General features: G+C 40.9%; 1 protein-coding gene across 1 annotated transcript; it reads left to right on the top strand.

The window, feature by feature from the left end:
• The first annotated feature begins 8,189 nt into the window (after positions 1-8,189).
• UPP2 (uridine phosphorylase 2) lies at positions 8,190-21,810 on the top strand. The gene is made up of 4 exons (XM_058692910.1): positions 8,190-8,249; positions 8,792-8,912; positions 15,167-15,313; positions 21,065-21,810. Exons 1-4 carry the CDS (start codon positions 8,190-8,192, stop codon positions 21,109-21,111), a joined length of 375 nt encoding a protein of 124 aa, XP_058548893.1. The 3' UTR covers positions 21,112-21,810.
• The last annotated feature ends 1,474 nt before the right edge of the window (positions 21,811-23,284 follow it).

The following is a 23,284-nucleotide window of genomic DNA, read 5'->3' as shown; positions in this document are numbered from 1 at the left end:
ACCTTTGGCAAGAGAAATATCAGAGGTCCTCACAGGAACCCAAGCTATGTTCATAATGTGAAACCAGTTAGAATGTGCAATCGTTTCCACCGCAACGAGACATAAAGGTTCCCAAACTAAACTGAATACAAACATGATTATTTGGCTGCTCTGGCCCCTAGAGATAAATACAATTTTGTTGACAATGCTGCTGGGTGTTCAGAATTCATTATGATTCAGTTCATTCTTTAACATCTACACTCATAGCTGAACCTCACTAATTTTCATTCTATTAAATTATAAAATAACAAAACAATACTATCTTATTCAGCTTCTTGAATGTAACTTACCTAATATTTCATATTATTAAGATTTGTGTTATTTCATAAGAAATATTCTGAGAAAATTGTTTGTGGAATACTGTTAGGAAAATTGTGCTTCTGTATATTTTAACTTATATATATTTTTTAATTATAAAAGCAACTCATGTTCATTATTTATAATCAAGGAAATAAAAAAAAACCACTCCTTCCATCTAGGGGAGCCTGGGTGGCTCAGTGGGTGAAGTGTCTGACTCTTGGTTTTGGCTCAGGTCATGATCTCAGGGTTCATGAGATCGAGCCCCCTAATTGGGCTCTGTACTGACATGTGGAGCCTGCCTGGGATTCTTTCTCTCCCCCTCTTTCTCTGCCCCTCCCCCACTCATTCTCTGTCTCTGTCTCTTTCTGTCTCTCTCTCTCTCTCTCACACACACACATACACACACTAAATAAACTTAAAAAAACTCCTATCTGAACACAAACACCATCAACTTATTTGCTTTTCCTCCAATCCTTTTTAATAAGTAGGTTTTAAAAGAGTCAGAAAATTCTTCCCTCTGCATTCTGCATTTTTTTACTTAACTTTATGTCATTAGCATTTCCCCATATTATGACATTTTCTTTGAAACACATTGCATACGGATATCAAGTGGTTGTGCCCTACATTCTATAGTCTATTGATGACTTTTATATGGAAGTATTTTCTATTACAAACAGCACTCAAATGGACACTTTTGTACCTAAAGATTTTTCACGTTTGCTTGGGATGATTCACAGAAATGGTCAAGGGAATAAACTTTTTAAATTTTTTAAAGAACTTTTGTTTTCTAAAAAGGTCACCCCTATTCATAATCCTACCAGTGGAAAGTTGTACAGTTTTCTTTTTTCTTTTCTCTTATTGTTTTTATTTATTTTTTGTTTATTGAAGTCTAAGTGACACACATTGTTACATTGGTTTTAAATGCACAACATAGTGATTGGATAAAGCTATAGATTACATTGTGTTCACACATGAGAGAATTCTGTGAGAACCATCTGCAAGAATTGAGCAGTTTTTATCTGACCTTTATTTTCTTAGCAACTACAGGAGCAAAAGTAAAAGCTCTTACATTCATCATCTTTCAAAATCTTCACATTAGCTCTTTTAGGTGGGGTTAGCAGATATTAATTTCCTCTGTAAAACAAGGCAATTGAGTTCTAGAAGGTCAAAGGAGTTAAATAAGTTACACCACATAGTGGTAGAGCAAGGACTTGGACCAAGTTCCTCCAAGTCCCATTCCTGGTCTCCTTGACCACTGCACTAGGTGTGCTCTGTGAGTCATAGTAACTGAAAATAGTCCATTACCTGGGAGGGGCATTGAGAAAGGGAAGAAGAAGAAGAAGAAGAAGTTAGCTAGAGAAAGAAAAAGAAGAAAATAAGATGGAGGAGGAGGAGGAGGAAGGAAGGAAGGAAGGAAGGAAGGAAGGAAGGAAGGAAGGAAGGAAGGAAGGAAGGAAGGGACATTTGTGATATTCATTAATTGTAGGTGCTAAGTTGCTTCCTCCCCTTCCAGCTCTCTGAGAGCATCTGTAACAGTCATAATGCAACTGGTAAGTAAAAAAGCTGGGATTAAACCTTAAGTTTCTCTGATGGAAAAAGTAGTGGCTCTTTCTCTATTTGAAAGAAAAAAGTACTACACTTTTATTCTAACTGTTAGTTTCTGGGAAACCACTGGGATGGAAAGCTTTATCTTAGACATGAAAATTACAGGACTCACACATCTCTCTCTCTCTCTCTCTCTCTCTCTCTCTCACTTTCTCTTTCACACACACACACACACACACACACACACACACACACACACACAGAGTTGTCTCATCTTTGTTACAATCCCAGGAATCAGGCCTTTACCTTTCTACCTGAATAGATTTTCATTCGCACTTATTCTTACACTCTGTCATAACCACTATCCAAACTTATAAACTCACCATCCACTTGGTTATGGACATCTTCAGTAGATTCTCTTTTGGATAAAACAAAAACAAAAACAAAAATAAAAACATGTTCTGATTTAGAACCTGTTGTTTCCACCAGAGAGTTAACTCTCATTATTGGACCGTTTTGATGGATAGGAGGCAAAAGTGTGTGTGTGTGTGTGTGTGTGTGTGTGTGTGTAGACTGGGGAGCAGGTAGTATAATTCCAAATGATCAGAACTGGCTGTTTAACCTATAGCAGGATTCTCAAGAGGCAGTAGGTAAAGTCTGTTCTGCATATACAGATGCTTTTCTTGGAAACTTGCCTTCTTCCAGCCACATTTTTATCTTTGAATGAGAACATGCTAGGTTCAATCTCTTGACTCCCTTAAATCCCAGGGCAGTAATTCTAGCTAAGAAGAGAGGATAAAATCCATCAGTACCTAAAACTCAGCCTTGTCTTTATAGAAATGATAAGCATTATTAATAGCATTATCTTCAAAGGAAAGGAGAATTCTGGGTGTGTAAAATTTAAATCTTAAAGATCCTGATAACCATTCTTATTTCCTTCATTTCCTTGCTTGCTAGATTTTAAAAGGGTTTGCTAGCTGCTGCTGAAAAATATCAGTTGCTTAACACAACCTAAGGTTTTTTTTTCTCACTCACATTGAGTATAAAGTGAATATTCATGGTGACTTTCCTCCATCTGGTGATTCAGGGACCCAGGTTCCTTCTATTTTGTTGTTCATTCACCTTCAAAGAGTAGCTTATGAAGTTTCCCTGGGTGTCTACACCCTTCCAGCAGACAGAAGAAGGCAATCTATTGGAGCACCAATGAGAGATTTCTATGGGTTGGGACTAGAAGTGGCATCCATCAAATTTGTTCACATTCTAGTTGCTGGAATCCAGGCATATGGCCTCAGCTAACTGGAAAGGAGGCTAGGAAGTTGAACTGTGTGTCTGGAAAGAAGGGAAACAGCTTTGGTGAACAGCTAATCAGTCTTTATCAAACTGACTAGAAATAGGACCAGATTAATATAACATGGACAACATGGCAAAGTTAAGTCTTTTAAGACACTGGGTATATTTGAAAGTGAATTCATTCTGGCAGTCATTAGGCAAAGTCCATAACATATTTTTGTAATTTTTCAGACTCCTTTCCAATGCATTTCTATCTTCTTTGATAAAACCAGGAAAAATGATAATTTTGTTTGGGGCATAAATCACAGAAAATGTCACTTAAGGTCAATGTTGGTTGGTGGTCTTCAGCCATATTTTACTTCTCATTAAAGCAACCAGACCAAAAATTGTGTCTAGAGGTGATATTTTGTAAGTCTCAGTTAGGAGTAAGTCTTCAAGAATGAAAATGTTTCAGTCTACACATATATCTTTGTGTCTCCAGAAACATTCAGAAATTCCTGTTGATTACAGCAATATCTACAGTTCAAAGAAGAATTGAAACCACAAGCTATTCTAACATCTGTTTTGGTTTTATGGTCAATCTGAATAGTTGTAATTTACGTTCACTGTCACCACACAATGAGGTTATTTTCAAACTACTGTATTTTGTAAAAAGAAAACAACAAAAATGGCCTCTTTGTACTTACATGTTGAGCCAAGTCTCAACTATCCATACCAACAGAGGGAAAAAATCTCACGAATTATCAATAATAATTTAAGAACTCACCTTAGACCACAGCCTTCCCTCTTTGCTACCTAGCCTTTATGGCTAACTTTCATTGCAGTTCATTACCAACCACAGGCCCATTGGAGAAACCCATGAAAGGACACAGAAAAGACAATAATGATAGTAAAAGAGAAGCAGAGGGTCTGGATAAAAGGATAATTACATCCCAAAACTGAAAAATTAGTCTGGCACAGGAATTATTGTTAAATGGAAACATAATGCATCATGTAATCAGACCACCCAATAGTCCCAGTAAGTCATCTGTGAGTGGGGACGCCTACTCTATAACCTCTGTTAGGTATTTCCTTGGAGGCTGGACAGACAGTCTTCATTGCTAGGAAGAACCTCTCCAACAATCCTTCTGATCCTGTGCCTAATGCTGCCCACATCGGTTAGGCACCACCAACTGCCTTTTCCTTACTGGATTCGAACCAGCTTCATCTGTACTAAGTTCTGCAAATACAGAAACAATAAGCAAGCTTAAAAGCAAGGCCAGAAAATTGCTACGTGATGTGAAAAAGAGGAAGCAGCTGCCATTTGTTGAACACTCAGAAGTTACCTGGCTTTGTGCAATGTCCTCTGCCATAGTCTATCCCATTTTGTCTCTACCAAACCCCCCCGACGTGCTCTGCATTTTTCTATTTTGGAGATGATGATCCGAAGCACAGAGATTACGTGTGTAACACTAAGCAAGTCACTTAATCACTGACAGGGTTGGGGTGCAAAGCCAGGTTTATCTAATCTCAAAGGGCAGGCGCTTAAACACTACATTTGTTACCTATCTCTCTGACACGGACCTTCTTCAGCTTCTGGGCACGCTTCGGCTTAGCTTAGATTTCTGAATGGCTTTGCTCCTGGTGCCCTTCTACAGTCTGTGCTTCCTTGGGTCTAGGACATCTGCTGTTGCTCATCTACTCCGCTGCTGACCCCCAGTGATCACCAGGCCACTGCTCACCCTTGCTGTTAGGCTGCTCCCATCCTGCCTCAGACCTCCACCTCACTCACCCCTGAGGCCGGTGCATCCCTAATGGGCCGTTGTACAAGCAACTATAACACAATTGTATTACCACATTTTCTTCGAGTGGACCCCCTTGACTGCAACACTTGTTATCATTTCAGAGATGTTACAATGTGAACAAAACAAAAACAAATCATTGGAATTGGTGAAATAGCGTAGTGACATTTCCAGTCTACAATGAATGATAAGGCTTATTACATGAGGATTTCTTCTGACTGAGAAGCTGGAAAGGCTTGATGTGATTGTTTAAAGCTTTAAGTTAACATAGCACATTTTATGATAAAAACTAATGTTTGGGAATATGGAATGGGAAGACATATCTAAAAGTCACAGTTCTTTTTTTTTTTTCTCATGTTACTTATATTCCATATAGCCTGCTAATACCCTGAAACAAGCTGTCTTTATCAACTCAAGATGTGGGATGATGTTCACTGTAAACAAAAACACCAAGAAACACCTCCTTGAACAAAATCAACACTTACTTTGATTTTGTGATTATCCTTTTCCTTTACTAATTAAGTACCATCAAAGTTTGTGTCTGGTTGCCTTATTTACAGGTTAATGATGCAAATTAGCTAACTCATAAATGTAACCCATTATGTCTATACGTACTCTCATGTAAATTACTGAAAAAATAAAATAAAAATATTAAAGTTGAAAGCTGACCCTTGTTTCCTACATCAGTTATAAGGCAGGTAATTATTTATTTTTATTAACAGTTTGCGTTGGTGTGAGCCCCAACACAATGAAAGAGTTTGCACTCCTTATGCACAAGGAGCTCGACTTGGAGGAGAGTGGAGAGGACAGAAAGAACGTCTGAGCCGGGACAGACAGATCTTGCAGGGACAGAACTTGTCTCATGCCCTCCATCAGTCTACGTACTCAATAGTTGCCCTTGAGGTACTCATCATAAGCTAGCAGAAAAAAAGGTGGGAAATTCTGAATACAGGAGTTCTTTCTCCTTACCTGCTTTGCATTTTCACACAATTAAATTAAGTGCCCAGGTGTGACATTCATTGTTGGAAAAAGTCCTAGGGGCAGAACACAGCATTCCTTGTCACTTTACTTTATTAGCTACCACTTAGCTATTCAAGTTAGGAGGGAAGAACACCCTCAAAGCACACCTCCTCTCTTTAATTTATAACTGATTAAGCCACCAGCACTCTTCTCTCTATCCCTGATCTAGCTTTGGGAATGTTGAGCTTTTCGTACACAGGGGCCAATTTTCAGGATTGTCAAAGTGTGCTGTTTAACATTATAATAAGCTCGCTGGAAAAGCTGCTAATGCATTTTCACAAGCTCTTGTGAATTGCTCTCCGTATTGGGAATATGTTAACAGCTCCCGACACACACAGTGTCCTAACACAAAATGAAAGCAGAACGATTTGCAGTTTAAGGAAACACAGACCACTTCCCTCTTCAACTCAGGGCAGCATATGCATAAAGGGAGTGGATATACGTGAACACCCAGCTCGCCTTTCTAAGTGCGTCTGTCTGCCACAGGCCTGTGGTCTGAAACCACAGCTCTGTGTCTGTCATGTGTCTGGACACTGCGGCCCTCCTAAGGGGCACCACCAGGCATGCCAGAGTAGAGGGGAAGAGTCCACTGCAGACATGTGACAAGTCTAAGGAGCTGAATTACCCGTGGCCCCTGCACCAGGGAATAGCCTTCGTCCATCAGTCACTCAATAGCACCTGGCGATTGAAGGACAGATGAGGAAGGACAGATGAGCCATCTTGGCTGGAAGCCTGGAATAAAGAAGGGAAAATTAGGCAATGCCAATTGGTGCAGCCAAGTTGATCTCCCCTCTGGGCCATGAATACCTCAGAACTGCTTTGGGGACTCAAATGGGGGAATCCACTCATTTAATCATTTGTTCATTAACTATTATAGGATATCTACATTAGATGAATATTGTCTGATCCTGGCAATTTTTTTTTTACTCATCTTTGCCTGACTTTTAGACTACAACTGGTTTTCCTTTTTTGCACGGTAAATGAGTAAGGACAAAAAAGTAATTGTTTATATAAATGTGAAACTATCATAAACAAGCAGTAAAACTTCAGAGCAAGAAAAACTGCACTAGACTGATCCTGCTGATCCTGTCTGGGAAAAAGACTTGAAATGTGTGTCATGTTCAGGAGTCTGCCAATTAAAAGTGGCCTTTACTAAGGCAGACAGAGGATTTCCAGTTGGGACACCTTCTTTAAAAAGTCTTTCTCCCCAGCAGCTGCTGAGGATGTGTGTGTGTGTGTGTGTGTGTGTGTGTGTGTGTGTGTGTAAAAGAGTGGGGGAGACAAAGAGACTTTTTCAGGAACACATAAGCCCATTTGTCATTTTATTACCATGTTGCATAGTAAGTGATAATCATAAACCTATCAGATATCTGATTTATAAGGAACCTAATAGATGAAATAATAGTTCATTCTCTTAATTTATAGTTGAGGAAAATGAGATTTAGAGAGTCTACTCATTAGTGGCAGAGACAGTGCCAAAGCCCAGACTTGTTAATCTTGGACATACAAATTAATACAGATTTGATTCATGTCTCTAGGAGGCTTACAATGCATTTGGAAGTTAGGACATGTTCATTGGGAACCAAAAATGGTGAACCCAGAGATTCAAACGTTCCACAACTTAATATTCTTTTTTTTTCTTTTTTTAAAGTTTATTTATGTATTTTGAGAGGTGGCAGGGGAAGGGACAGAGAGAGAGAGAGAGAGACAATCCCAAGCAGGATCCAAGCTGTCAGCGCAGAGCCCAATGCAGGGCTCGATCGCACAAACTAAGAGACCATGACCTGAACCAAAATCAAGAGACGGACACTTAACCAACTGAGCCACCCAGGTGCCCCATTAGTTTAATATCCTTGATGGTGACAGTGAGGGAACTCAGGTGAGAACATCACGGTCACGGTTGCAATTAGTGGCAGGCATCACCTAATTGCCAAGATACCCCTGGTGCTGTTCTACATACAAAGTCTTTGTGCTCAAGAGGTGAATACATTGAAGAACACATTTGACTCCCTAATGTTTATGTTAGAAATGAAATCACCACCAATTCAAAACTCAGCTCCAGCTACTACAAATTTCAATACAGACAATCTTTCTGGAGAGTTATTAGAACATATTGTAACCATCAGGAGTCGCTAAATCCTCTAACCTATGTTGACCCCCTATTCTGGTGATGTGGATTTTGTTGTAGCAATGCTAAGGTAAATAAGGGTTATGATGGAAATAGGCGTTGTGGTCATGATGTATAGCGATGTAGCCTTGCCTATGCGCCGAATTGTCAGGTATGGATGTAGACCACACCTCTACCCTCATACCTTTCAGAGCTCACACAGAATTAGCAGCAAATGAACAAGGCCACATGAGAGCAATGAAATGGATTTACTATTTCACTTAGTACAGTAGAAGAGGACTAATAACATGGCAGCCAAATTTATATTTCCTGAGAATCAAGTCAATCTTGCAAAAAGCTCTTTTTCAAAAGCTCACTATAAAGAACCCAGTAGGGAGATGAGAAACGGCCATGCTCTGACACACTAGTACACCATGCTATCCCCACCTTCTGCTCTTGACAATGAGGGCTGAACTCTGTGTAACTGGCAGGGAGATGTCTCTGTCTGATCCTCACAGATGGACACATCTATCAGCATGTCAGGTAGGCATCAGTTAGAGCTGACTTACGTTTTCCTCAGCTTTGGCAAAGTCATAATGATTATGTAAATTTATCTGAGGGCTGTTAACTTGTAATGAAGTAAGAAAATATGTCCTGTGCATGTACCAGTTTGCAAGATGTATAATGACTTTCTCTTTTCTCTCAACAGCATGGCATTGGCATTCCCTCCATTTTTATTATGCGTATGCTTCACGAACTCATCAAATTACTGCACCATGCCCGGTGCTGTGATGTTACCATTATCAGAACTGGTACATCAGGGAGAATAGGTGAGATGGGCTGGTTTCTACTATGAAGTCCAAGTGACTGTTCCATACAGGGTGGCTGCCAAAATACAGCAACATACTTAGAGATCAACAGAGACCCAGGTGGGCTAGAAGGTGTCAGGAGGCTGGCCTTGAGGAAATTTATAAAAATTTAAATTTAAAGAAAATTAAAGAAATCTAAAGAAGTATTTCTTTTTTATCTTCCTTTTTTTTTCTCCATGGAAACCTGGCATGAGAGATCACACTGCCTATTGCCCAGATGGACTTAGGTATTCTTAAGGGGAAGACTGGAAGAATTGCTAGGGAATATGGATGAGGATAAGTATAAGTTTTGAGGCTGAGGAATTTTATAAGTGACAGAAATATGTGCTTTCAAGGAAAAATTAATCACTAAGGTTTGCCTTGTTTGTCAGCTAAGTAAGTAGACTTCATACCTCCAGGGGAACACTTTGTTTTAGCTCCTATCAGTGACTACACCCCTTTTCTTGGCTGGATCTTTTCCTCATCAACACACCAGAAAAGATCAGGCTGGGCTTTTAGAGAAGGGCCAGGTGATGCTTCCTACTGTTTTCCCAGAGCCTCCCCTCCGCCCTTCCTCCTCCACTGGTCAGGTGGCTGGCTGGTCAGGGGCCATGCATGTGCTTCTGCAGTGAGGAAACCTCCTTCTTTTTAAATCTTTTCTCCAGAAGCAGACCTTGTGAAGAGGTGATTTTACTACGTACCCAAATGCAGATATAGACAGGGCATTGTAACTGAAAATGTTTGGTTGACAGAATGGCAAGACTGCACAGAGATTATAAAAAGGGTTGTGATTTTGCTCACAGAATGACACAGTTTTGGGATAAATTTCAACCTTATAAAACTTCAGACAAAGAACTAGAGGAGTGACTTGGCCAGTATCACAGAGCCACAAGTGACTGAGCCATGCTTCACTAGAAATAGACACGTTCAAAAAGATTATGACCTTTCCATAGCTGTGTACAGGGTAAGGTCCAGCCATGGCCCTCCCAGGTGGCATAAAGAAAAACATCCGTGGATGCCCATCTAGAAACAGAAGGAGAATATTAGCAATCAGTTAAATGAGGTATCCTTCTAGTTTGTTGTTTATCCATTGTTACCCCCAAATAAGTAGTAGATAACAGTGCATTCGGTAATGAAATGGATAGTACTGTTATTAAGATTGCTTATAATTTGGGGGTGTGGGATGCAAAGATCTGTCTGCATAGCCCATGCCAGTGCAATGTACCATCCTTGCTGCTGCGGCTGCCACTGGGTATGAACACGTGTCCAGTATGCACAAGGCACTCTGCTGCCTATCCAACTCATGGTCATGAATTCTAGGTCTTTTGCTTTATGGCAACAAGATACATCCAGCTCACAGGCTATACCCGTATCACAGCGGAGGTCTACAAATGGTGGGAAATAAAACCACTGGGCTGTTGTAGATACCTTCATGTTGAAGTTTTATCCTCATTAAGAACTCTTAGCTTATTGCTAGGATGTGAATGTTTGTTTTGTTTTAAGCAGCATTGAATTCAGAGATGAAGGAAGTAAAGCTAATTCCTCTGCTGCTGTTCCCACTCCTTAGACAAGCCAGCAAACTTTCATGAGGATAAAATACCTGATTAAATAATACTTTGACCTTTAAGAGACTTTAACCCAGATATAAATGTTCTAAAATCTCTAAATATCAGGATGACCTGTGAATAGTATCAGTTTTGATGCCCACATTTTCAACTTTGTTCTCAATCTCTTTCCTACTCTTAGGACATTGTGAATAATTCAAGGAGCCACTTGTTTGACTTATTTTAAAAGTATCTTGGGGCGCCTGGGTGGCGCAGTCGGTTAAGCGTCTGACTTCAGCCAGGTCACGATCTCGCGGTCCGTGAGTTCGAGCCCCGCGTCAGGCTCTGGGCTGATGGCTCGGAGCCTGGAGCCTGTTTCCGATTCTGTGTCTCCCTCTCTCTCTGCCCCTCCCCCGTTCATGCTCTGTCTCTCTCTGTCCCAAAAATAAATAAAAATGGTTGAAAAAAAAAATTAAAAAAAAAAAAAAGTATCTGACCCACCAAGGCTTTTTCATCAGAGCCCACCTTGGGTCTCTACCCGAACCTTCTAAATTAACCGCATGTTGATTAGTATTAGAATTTATAAAACCCCAGAATGATATGACTATGCCCTGTGGCAGGGATCAGTAAACTTCTTCTGTAAAGAGCCAGATAATAAATATTTTAGGCTTTGCAGACCATATGATTTCTGTTGCAACTTCTCAACTCTGTCATTGTAGTGTGTAAGCAACTGTAGATAATATATAAATGGATGAATGTGGCTGTGTTACAATAAAACTTTATTTATAAAGACAGGTTGAATTTGACCCATGGATTGTAGTTTGTAGATCTCTGCTTTATGGCATCTCTGTGAAAGCATTCACTCATTCAACACATTTTTATCAGTAAATTTAATGTAATAGGCAGAATGCTAGGCTTACAGGGACAACAGTGAACAGACATTGCTCCTGCCTTTATAGAGTTCGTGTGTTATCCGGGCAATAGACATGCAAGGAGTAAATACTAAGTATAATAAATGTTAAGACACAGAATCAAGGGTACTATCAATACATATCCCCTTATCCAGGCTCTAAATAGAAATCAGAATGGATCCAAAACTAGATCAAAACCTGGGCTGAAGAAATTTAATGTAACCTATCTGTGTTGCCTTTTATTCTTTCCCCCTCCGTGGATTCAGATGTTTTTTCAGATGTTTCCCCCTCCATGGACTCACACCTGGAGAATGAGTTGCAGGTAATCTGGTGAAAGAGTGTGGGTCAAGAAGGCATTCCAGGCAGGAAGAATGAGTTGGCAGAAAATGGTTTCTTGAGTCCCTGAGACTTGAGTTTCTGAGTCCCATGAGCAAGGCAGAGTTTGCAGCAATGGAAGGTCAGCCAGGAGGCCTAATTTACATGGCGGGGTGGGGGGTGGGGGGTGGGGAGGGAGTGGATGTGACAAGAATCAGAAGGAAGAGAGGACGGAGATGCAAAGAAATTATAGTAATCAAGGAGCTGCAGAGAAGATTAAATATCAAGTAGTCACATCACTTCATGAAAGCTACTTGCTGGCAGGCTCATTTAGTTTATTCCTGACCTAATTTACTCAAATTTGAGCCTGAAGGCCGGTACTAATTTGCATGTCCAAGAGTCATGTTTGTCTTGAAATCTAAACCTGATCACACTGTAAATGTGAATCTGGAAAGACAGCAAATGTAAATGCTTGTTCTGAATATTATTTAATTGCATTTGGAAAAGAAAATAATGTAAAAGATGAAAATAGGGAGAATCATTAGCAACCAGCATTAATTAGTGTTGGCAGAATAGATTACATACTACACGTCAAAAGTAAACTCTCAGTGACATTCTTCTGTAACCACTCTTTTAATCCCACATTGCAATACTGCACCAAGGTCTATTGTAATAGCAGCTGGGGCCACAGACTCCTTCCTTAAGCCCTGGCTTGAATAGGTAATCTCGGACCACATCACCACCTGAAGTGCTGAGCTTGACAAAGACCTGGCTGAGGAGCTCCTCAACTATGGTAAAGGGACTTCCCACTTCCCAATCTTCATCAGACATGCAGTGTGTACCTAGGAGATTTGTATGAAGACAGAAGAAGTTATAAACTGGGAAAGCAACAGAAATTTGTCAGGAACTCTTTGTTATTCAAAGCCATAATTTATATTAAAAACTCTGCTTTAGAAAATTAAATAGTTGGGGATTAAAAAAGGAACAGAAACAGTCTTTTTAACTTACTAGAGCATGGGAGCACAAGGACATAATAAGCAGCAGAGAAACATCCATAATGAATTTATATTGAGAGTGGGTTTAATCCTCCAAGAACAAATCAAATACTAAAATGCAATTAGTGATGTTAGCAAAATCATACCTCTGTTTATGCCTTTAATTTACACTGGTGACTCTGGGAAAAAGGGATCATGCTGATTCTATGTTTCTGCCATTTTGAGGTATATTCACCTATATATCAGAACACATCTGGTACCCAGGGAAGAGTGGGGACCAGGAAACAGGGAGAAATATTTGGGGGAGGGAATCCTAAAGGGATGGGTGCTTTCAGAGTGGTTCTTTCATCTCTCAACCATGAAGGGTGCCCAAATCAACTTTGACACAAATTGAAGGTGATTGCCAAGTAGTAGCTCTTGGCAATCCAAGAGCTCCAAGGGGTGAGGGGCCGGGAGAAAACAGTCTCAAGGGCAGACTCTGCTCATCCCAGAAGAAAGAATCTAACCAGGATTGTTACCATTTCTTGAAGGGCCTTCTAGAAATGTTAAGGTGTAGTTGTATTTGTGTAAATTCATCAAACTATGTATTAATTCATTTTAAATTATGTTTCTTTTCTTGTCCCTTGGATCAAACTTAGGGTATTATACTGAATTTTAAAAAAATATGGGGGCTCCTGCATGGCTCAGTTGGTTAAGCATCTGAGTCTTGATTTCAGCTCAGGTCATGAACTCACAGTTTGTGGGTTCGAGCCCTGCTTGGGGCTCTGTGCTGACAGCATGGAACCTGCTTGGGATTCCCTCTCTCCCTCTCTTTGTTCTTCCCTCAATTCATGCTCTCTCTCTCTCTCTCTCTCTCCCTCAAAATAAGTAAACTTTAAAAAAAATTATGTATGGAGGGGGCACCTGGGTGGCTCAGTCGGTTAAACATCTGACTTTGGCTCAGGTCATGATCTCATGGTTTGTGAGTTTGACCCCCGTGTTGATCTCTGTGCAGACAACTAAAACCCTGGAGCCTGCTTTGGATTCTGTGTCTCCGTCTCTCTTTCTGCCCTCTCCCACTTGCTCTCTCTCAAAAAATAAACATTAAAAAAATTGTTTAAAATTATGTATGGAGACAGGTTATATTATGTACAAACATTACCTGAGGTTAGTAAAAGTAGTGTCAGTACCTATGTGTTATAAAGTAGGAGGAATGTTGGGTCTAATAGGGTTGAGACTCTGTGATAGGTCACTGGCCCCTTCACCAGGAGGGTCATCACTGGGTTTAAGTCAGAGCTTGCAAATGGCAGCCTGTTGGAGTCGATGTTTTCTTTGGCCTGCACAGTATTTTTTTAAATGTGAATTATTTTGCCAACTTTGAAAATTTCTGGAGGTTTCACATGAAAGTCCAGATTTTTGGCTTCCTGAGATAACATCACATAAAAAATATGAAATGATATATTCATGGCAACCCTAGCAAGCCCCAGCCCACATCGGGCTGCATTTGCTGAAGGTGAGGCAAGGCTTCTCCCTTTAGACCAGGCAGACCTCACTGATGTTACCTGCTCGGCTTCTGGGACATCTGAGTTTGAATTGGCTTAAATAATGCCGTATTAGAGGTGTTGGCAGGTAGCACTGAGGAGGAGGGAGCAAGGAGGAGGAGACAGCCACGGTGGAAGTGGTGTGCAAACTAGAGGAAAGGGAGAACAAGAGCAGAAAGGGAGCCAAAATGGGGACTGTGCAAAAAATGGATGGTGACAGAGTGTGTTGGCCTCCCTGCTTCTATCCTCCCTCTTCAATTGGGAGCAGTGTACGCACAGTGGAGGAGACAAAATAGCTTCAGGCTCCCCTCCCTGGCTTCCTTTTGGCTTCACTAGTTGACACAGGTGAAACTAAATGAACACTGAGAGCAGCCTAGAAGGGAAAAAGTGATCACAAAAGGGTGGCATGCAACTTGAGACACGCGTGGCAGAGAAGACAGTGGACAAGTCCATTGTCCGTATGTGGCTCCATTGTCCTAACGGAGATGGGGAACTGCAAGCTCCAAACCACCATCCTGGTCCTCAAGTAGCTTCAGGAGCATCACTGAGGCTTGGAGCTGCTGCTTCTCCTTCGGCACCTCTCCCTGAGCCATTCCCCAGTCACAGAAGCAACCTGAGATCTTCCTCAAAGGCAGATCTCCTAGCAAGCCTCCAGGTCATGCTATCCCTGGGCACAGTGCTAGCTGTTGCGGCCACTCAATGGTTACTTGTTCCAGAGCTAGGTCACTCAGCACCATGGAGACTCCTCTCCACAAGAGACTCTTGAGCCAGGCACAGCCTTGCTCCAGATACCTTGACAGCATGGTTCAGATGGCTGGATTTTTCCCAGGAGTGCAGACCCAAGTGTTAGAGTCAGCCATAGAGCACTTGGGTCCACAGCAAGCCCTTTAATGATGCTACTGCCACCGTGGTAGGACATCAAGCCACTAAGTGTTCTCCATTCTCTTTCAGGCCAGGGTCTACTAGATGGAGCGCTGTGGTCCTTTTCCAGAGGAGAAAAGTTTGACTGCTTGAAGAGAGCATATAAAGCCGGCATCAGGAATACTGAAACGGAATCTGCAGTGTCCTTGGCTACACGTAGAAATTGTGATCTAAAAGGTAAGCTATTCATGAAAGCCTCAGGTCCAATTCTCCTTTTTCATGAAGTTATTTTCACTCTGCAGGAGAAGAAAAAGGAATCCAACTATTTATTACTTGGGGTTGAACGCATGCCTTATAATTGTTTATAATATGATCATAATGTCTTATGAGAGGGGAGAACATTGTTCTCATTATGCAAATAAGGAAACCAAGCCTCAGGGATTAAAAAGGGGTTGCCCAAGGTCATCAAGGTTATGTAGTCAGGACTTCACAGCAAGTTCCACTTTCTTGATCCTGGTAGTGGCTGCTGTTTGCTGTTACAATTTAATTTATCAAGACACGATAAAAATAAAATATTCCTAAAACTGTTCAAAGGACAAAGCATCAGTGGAGTAGGTTTTTAAAATTAATTTACATGCATTTTTGCTTTTCCCAACTTTTTTATTTTGAAACTTTTAATAATTCAGAAAAATTGAAAAAAAATAGTATAATACCTATCTACACTCTACAAAGATTGAACAGTTTTTAATATTTTGCCACATTTATGCATGCTTTCTAAATATATATATACACATATATATGTATATACATGTGTGAAAATATAGGTATACACACATCTATTTGCTTTTTTCCCTGGTTCATTTGTTAATGAATTGCAAACATCATGCCAGTTAACTCTTATACCTCAGCATCATTTCCTAAGAATAAAGGTATTCTCGTAATGACCAAAATACCATTATCAAAAAAAAAAAAAACCCAAAAACCTAAGGAAAGTAAAAGTAGCTTCATAATATCACTTAGTATCCATTCCATATTTAAATTTCCCTAATTTTCCTAAAATATCTTTTATAGATTTTTTTCTTACCCATTATCAAGGTAACTTCATACATTATATTACTTGGTTGTTATATCTCTGTTCTAGAAGAGTTTCCCCTACTTTTCTCTTTTTTCCTACGACAATGGATTTTTTAACGCATCAAGGCTGTTATATTGTTAAATATACCATGTTCTAGATTTGTCTGTGTGTTTCATCATGGAGTCTCACTTGTTCATCTCTACTGCAGATTTCCTGTAGGTGGAAGTGAAGTCTAGTGGCCTCACTAGATTCAGCCTTTTGGCAAGAACACTTGATGGTAATGTAAGCTTTGTAGTGTACCACCTCAGGGAGATGTAATGTGAAGATGTCCCACTATTAGTCATTTCAAGTTGGAGCACTTGGTCCAAGGGGTAACTTCCATCACTTTCCATGGAGAAGTGAAAGTTCCCTCTTTGTGTGGAACAAGCAATCTCTGTGGTGACTATGTGGCACGGCATGAACACCCAGTAACCCAACTGTCTTTTACTAATGATTTTAGCATGGGTTGCAAAATGGTGATTTTTCAATTCCATCGTTCCCTCTACATTTAATAGCTGGAATTCTACTTTAAGAAAAGTTTTTCTTCATCACATTCTTTCTCCCTCACTCTCTTTTTTGGTCATGGAGGGTAGTTACTATTGTTTTGTGACTCTTGTTCAAATCAATGTGTTATAAATGGTTTCTGTCATTATTGTCTTTGATACTCAAATTATCTCAAATTTGGCCAGGCCAGTGGAATTGGCAATACACCTGGAGAGTCTAGTGTCCTGGAATTCAGAGAAGCAAACTTCAAAGAACACGTAAAGAATTATAGCATGTTAATATGTCTTTTAATCACAAGTGGAATTTTAATTGCAACGGTTGTCCTTATGATCAGTCAATTTTAATATATAAAACTACAGGGGTGCCCCGGTGGCTCAGTCAGTTGAGCGTCCGGCTTCGGCTCAAGTCATGATCTTGCGGTTGGTGGGTTCGAGCCCCTTGTCGACTCTGTGCTGACAGCTCAGAGCCTGGAGCCTGCTTCATATTCTGTCTCTCTCTCTGTCTCTCTCTCTCTCTCTCTCTCTCTGCCCCTCCCTGGCTCATGCTCTCTCTCTCTCTCTCTCTCAGAAATAAATAAACATCAAAAAATTTATAAAAATATATGTATATATCCAATACTATAAACAAAATATATATGGTAAAATTTCCAAAAATACATTTTAGAAAGAAGTCCTAGTTCATAAGAAGAGATTAATTGTAGAACCACTAGGCTTAACTACTCCCATCTCTCAGAATTCATGTCCATGCAGATCCTTGTAGTATATGGGTAAAGAATGCAAACGAATCCTTATCCTCTTTCGAAGGTCATCATTAATACCCCCTTTCAGAGAAACAACAGCATCTGCTTTTCTCCCCACAAGTTAACCAGAGTGAGAGCCACAGGTGGCGGCAGCTTGACCTTGACCTGAACAACAGTCCGATCAGCACACAGCCTGTAGGAACACCCGGATTTAGACATTTCTGTTCCAAGAAATGCCTCCTCACATTTCTTTATTATAGAAACAAGTGGTCACCTGAGCCACGGCCCCACATAGTATGCAAATGGAGAATTTGGTATCCAGTTAACTTAGAAGGGAAAAAAAAATGCCTACTGACAAACGTGCTGCCCTGATGTCAGTTTGGTGATGACCATCAGTTCTTTCCTAAGGGGCATCAATTGGCAACCAGGGAGAGTTCTCAGCTTGTGAACCCTGGACCCTGGTCTTTCTCTCTTTAAGGATGTCGCCAAGCCCTCAGAGAAATGATTCTGTTATGAGGGATCTTTCTGTCCTTGCTGCAAGTCCTTGTGACCTTGCTCTCTCTGCTGCCTGCATGCACCCTCCTGGACTCCTTCCTCCCTTATTTCCTGTAGTTCCTGATGCCCTGCAGCATTTGCCTTTTCCCGAGGCTGGCTGCCGGAGCTGTTGGTAGCTGACTTCAGCCCGCTAGCAGCTCTCTCCCAAGCCAGTCCTGCAGCTCTTTCAGGGAGCAAACCTCTTCCAGACTGCCAACCTTCACGCTAAAGGTTGCAGCTGTGATTCTAACACTGTAGTTCTTGGGAGTATCTCGGTCTGAAATTCTTCGAGGTGATGAGGACTCATCTCCTTCAGACACCCCTGTTTTCAAAGGTGAATTCCTGGTACAGGCCCCCCTGGAAGATCAACCACCAGGACACAGACCCAAACTCCATGCGTACAATGCTACCATGTTCGACCTTGCATCACTGCTTCATAACATCAGTTTGCCACAGCAGTGAAGCTCTGAAAAAACTCTGTGAGCTAGAAACACTTGCTTGGGGGGAAGGCTGAGGGAGGCTTCACAAGCAGCTGCTTTAACATGGAAGAAGGGAGGGAGAATATATCAGTAGTAAACGACAAGGGAAAATGTATTTCACCTGGCTCAAACAGCTCAGGGCCCACGGGCTAGGGTTGACTTCCCAGGCCTATTCTCTCTTCCCCACCATTCTGCTCCCACTGTTAGTAATGGCCAATACCACCCTGTCCCCCCAGATCACCTTCTCTAATGGTCTTTTCTGTCCTCTTAATATTACCAGATGACTGGATAACTAATCTGACTTCATACTAAGGTCATGATGGCCATGGCTTCAACTTATAAATAAATTTTTGTTAAAACAAGGGTTTTCTAGAAGCCATTGCTCTAATTCAGAGGAGTCACTCGCTGCATTTGGACTGATGCAAAATGGATCTTTCTGCATCCCCCTGGGACAAGGAGGTCTTGGGTCCACATGGATTACCACTTCTTATTTTGATGATTAATATCAGATCTCATCACAAATCTCACTTCACTGGGAAGCCTTGCCTGTAGGATGACCTCAACTCAACTCACTCACCCATTGTTTTTCTGGTTTCTTTACCTATTAACTTATATACTATTTTACATATATTAATGCATGAAGGTATGTACTTAGCATCTCTCTCCATTAGAAATATAAGCACCATGAGAACAGGGACCTTGTTTGTAATTTTCTTGCTATATCCCCAGCACTTAGAATAATACCTGCCTTATGGGCATTCAATAAGTATTTGCTAAGTGAACAAACACATGAATGAAAGCAATGACCTTTAACTCTCATTTGCGATGAAAGATGGCTATGGCAAATCCATCTGGTTCCTTCATTCCCTGGCCGCATTAATGACTTGGGAGAATGGCCTAAAGGACCTTAGGGCACCTCCAAACTGTCCTCATTGGAAGAGGCAAAGCCTTAGAGTTAAGCCTTCCTTTGCAGTAAAGTTCATACAATAACACTGCTGTATCTCTAGCCCCGGGATCCTTTGATGTTTGATAGGCGTACAACCTGCTTGAAATGTGGCCACAGACACCCATAAGTCACTGTTGTTATCTTGATCTCATTATCCCGAAAAAGAACAGTGGAAATCCAACGTTGTGTTAACAAAGATTAGGGTGAAGGGAAATAGTGGCACTCACAGAATTATTCTCCATCGAAAGGCTAAACCTTCAGAATAACGTAAATCCACTATATAGTGCATAAATGAATTCACCCATGATTTTGTAATATGCATACATCTGTCCCTCCCTTAAAGCAAAATCTACTTTAATTAAACCCCTAACATTCTGATTAAAGATGATAATCCTTTTGCACTGTGAACTTGTGATAAGTATGTTCAATTTGTATCCATTTTTAAAAGACAGTGCCGCCTTTTGACACACGCTTGCATGGCAATACGTGAAACCTAACGTTTATCTAAGATTAAGTTCTGCTTAAATCCTCTTCTTTGTCTTTAACTGTTTGCAGCACTCACAGTGGTTTTTTTCTTTAGGATAAAGGAAGAATCCAGTGTTATTTCGTTTGACAGATACTGGCAACTTTGGGGATATAGTCAGTCTTTATAATATTACTTTATTACAGTTCAATGAAAGGGAGTAGAATCTTGATTTTAACTCAGTTTTATATTCTTCCACTGGTCCCAGCAATGAAGGATGGTGGACTCTGGGGACTGTGCAGTGATCACTGATAAAGCAAAAAAGATATTACAACAAGGATTAAAGATTATATTCAGTCTAGAGCTGGAGCATTTCTTAACTCTAAAATGGAGACAAGTCGGGGCGCCTGGGTGGCTCAGTCAGTTAAGCGTCTGATTTCAGCTCAGGTCATGATCTCGCGCTCCGTGAGTTCGAGCCCCGCGTCAGGCTCTGTGCTGACAGCTCAGAGCCTGGAGCTTGTTTCAGATTCTGTGTCTCCCTCTTTCTCTGACCCTCCCCTGTTCATGCTCTGTCTCTCTCTGTCTCAAAAATAAATAAATGTTAAAAAAATTAAATAAATAAATAAAATAAAATGGAGACAAGTCAGGGTTTTGAAATATTATTGCAGAAGGGGATGAGGCAACCAATTACAGCTCTCTTCACCCTCACAGGAGAAAAATAAACTGTGGCTCAGAGACGTTCAGTAACTTTCCCAAATTCTCCCAGTGAATTAGCCGCTGAGCGGGGACTTGAACCCAGCTCTGATTGGAGGCCCCTTTGCAGCACGTTCGGCTGCTTCATCCCAGCAGCTTCCCATAAATACACAAAGTTCATAGAGTCTGTTCACAACAACAACTATGCAGATATTTCTATCTTAAAAGTTGTGAGCAGAGAGTTGAGCTACTTCAGCAAGCAAGTCCTTAAGGTTCAGCGTATACCGAGATGGTGAGTGCTAGAGTCAAATAAAGCATTAATTTGACAATTTTTCAGTACTCTGCCTAGACATTATTTTGCCAAGAAAATCAGTCAGTTTATCTGGGAAATCATACATAAATGTTAGGTAATTCATTTATTACTTTTACAAAAACAAGATTTAAAAAAATGGTTTCTTCTTACTTTGTTGGTGTTATTTATTCATTCATTCATTCATTCATTCATTTTTGAAACAGAGCATGAGCAGGGGAGGGTCAGGGACAGAGAGGGACAGAGGATCTGAAGCGGGCTATGCACTGACAGCAGAGAGCCGAAAGTGGAGCTCAAACTCAAGAACCACGAGATCACAACCAAAGCTGAAGTCGGACGCTCAGCTGAGCCATTCAGGTGCCGTTTTTATATATTTTTAATCAAGATGAGCCTCTATCATTTTATTTGATTTATCCTAGTTCTCCTCTCCTACCCTCTATCCAACTCCTCCCTCCCCTCATAACAACACACTCACGTATTAGAGGACCATTTAGGACCACTAACTGAATCCCTTGTATGGTTGGCATTGTTTGTGACCCACTCCTCGCTATGACCCCAGGGAGGCTTCCTGGGTGCCCCCCCTGGAGCCCACCCCCACCCCAGCACATCAGGCTCTATCCTCTGCCCATCCTGACATGTCTCTGGTTGGCAGTCCAGCACCCAGCAGACAATCAAGAACCCATGGCTGCAGCTGGACCTCCTGGAGATGACAGCATGGTCCTTACACCAGCAAGAGGAAGGGAAGCACGTAAGCTGAGGGTGTGGACTTGGGAGAGACCTCTGAGATCCAACCTGCCCCTTTCTCAGAGAGTGAAAGGAGGCAACCTGCTTAAGGAAAGCCAGCTAGACAGAGAAAGACAGATGGACTAGAACTGAGATTTCCCATCCCCTGATCCCCACTCCCTCCACTATTTCATAAGGTATAAAAGAGTAACATATTTATCTACTGACAGTTACTTGTATTCTCTATTTTTTTGAATAGGCATTAGCAGCAGCTTTCAATAAAGGATGAATGTTTACTATAATTTAAGCAAAGGTAAAGTGAATAGAGGCATGTATTTAAGAGAGTGGATGGGGAGTTTTCAATATGAAGGAGGCCATTTGGGAGTGCAATACTAAATCTAAATACTCAGATTTGGTTCTGAGTTTCCTGGAGGTAAGTTGAAAATGGAAACACTGAATTAGTATTTGAAGTTTATCATAAAAACTTCATCCAAACATTATACTTAATTTAAAAATGTCAGCTATATTATAATGGACAGTGTCTTCAATAGCACTTATAAAAGATATGGGACAATTCTTGATAGAGTTCATATTAAATCTTGGTTCTGTCTGAATCAGCATTTCTTTGGGAACCTAGAGCACGAGGGTTCAGTTATGTTGTTGTAACATGATTTGATTCAGGATAGAGTTTAAAGTCTTTAAAGCAATTGTTCTCAAGAGTGCCTGGGTGGCTCAGTCGGTTAAGTGTCCGACTCTTGATTTTAGCTCAGGTCATTATCTCACAGCTCGTGAGATCGGGCCCCACATTGGGCTCTGTGCCAACAATGTGGAGCCTGCTTGGGATTCTGTCTCTCCCTCTCTGTCTGTTCCTCCCCTGCTCATCTCTCTCTTTCAAAATAAAAATTTAAAAATGTTTAAAAAGCAATTGTTCTCAAATATTAATGTGAAAATAATTTACTACAAAGGGTTTTTTTTTCCTAATGTAGATCACTGTCCTCTCTCACCCTCGTCCCTCAATCTATAGGTCCAAGATAGAGCCTAAGAGTCTGCATTATTAATAAGCTCTGGTTGTGATTCAGGTGGCCAGTGGGGCACATCTGAAGAAACACCAACCTAGAAGAACAAATTATTCCTATGCTCCTTAGCTTTGATCTTCCCTTTGAATATATATTTTTCTCAACTTGGTTTTGATTAGCAGCCAATAGCCTGAGATTGATTTTTCAGGGAAGACGGAGGAAGTGCAAAGGCTCTGGGTTGCTGAGATTCCTATGCTTTATTTGTCAGGCATACATGAAATAACAATGCTTAATAAACTCAAACCTTGAGGAGTAAAGGGAGCCATGAAAAAGACGGGATAAGTGGAAGAGGAGAAGTCATAAGGGCCACATTGGAAACTCCAAAGCTAACCTTTGCTGCTTTGTCATTTTCCAATGCCCAGCCTTGTTTGGGTTCTGCGGTGCATGGGGGAATCTGTGCCTCACCTTGCTGTCTTTGCCTACAGTTTATATGAAGATTTTCCTGGAAATCCATTCTGAATCAGAGAGGTGGGGCTAAATCGGGTGTCCAATGGGGGTCTGTAGATTCCCAAGGATTCACAGTGGAATTCAGGGACTCTGAACCTCCTGAAATTATACATGAATATTTTGTGTGTATAGGCATATGTGTATTTTTGTGAAAGGAGGTTCCAATTACAACTTTCATCA

Source organism: Neofelis nebulosa, chromosome 2 (genome assembly GCF_028018385.1).
Source record: "Neofelis nebulosa isolate mNeoNeb1 chromosome 2, mNeoNeb1.pri, whole genome shotgun sequence".
NCBI lineage: Eukaryota > Metazoa > Chordata > Mammalia > Carnivora > Felidae > Neofelis > Neofelis nebulosa.
The sequence above is the reverse complement of the archived record's forward strand: the minus strand, read 5'-3'. Positions and strand labels throughout refer to the sequence as shown.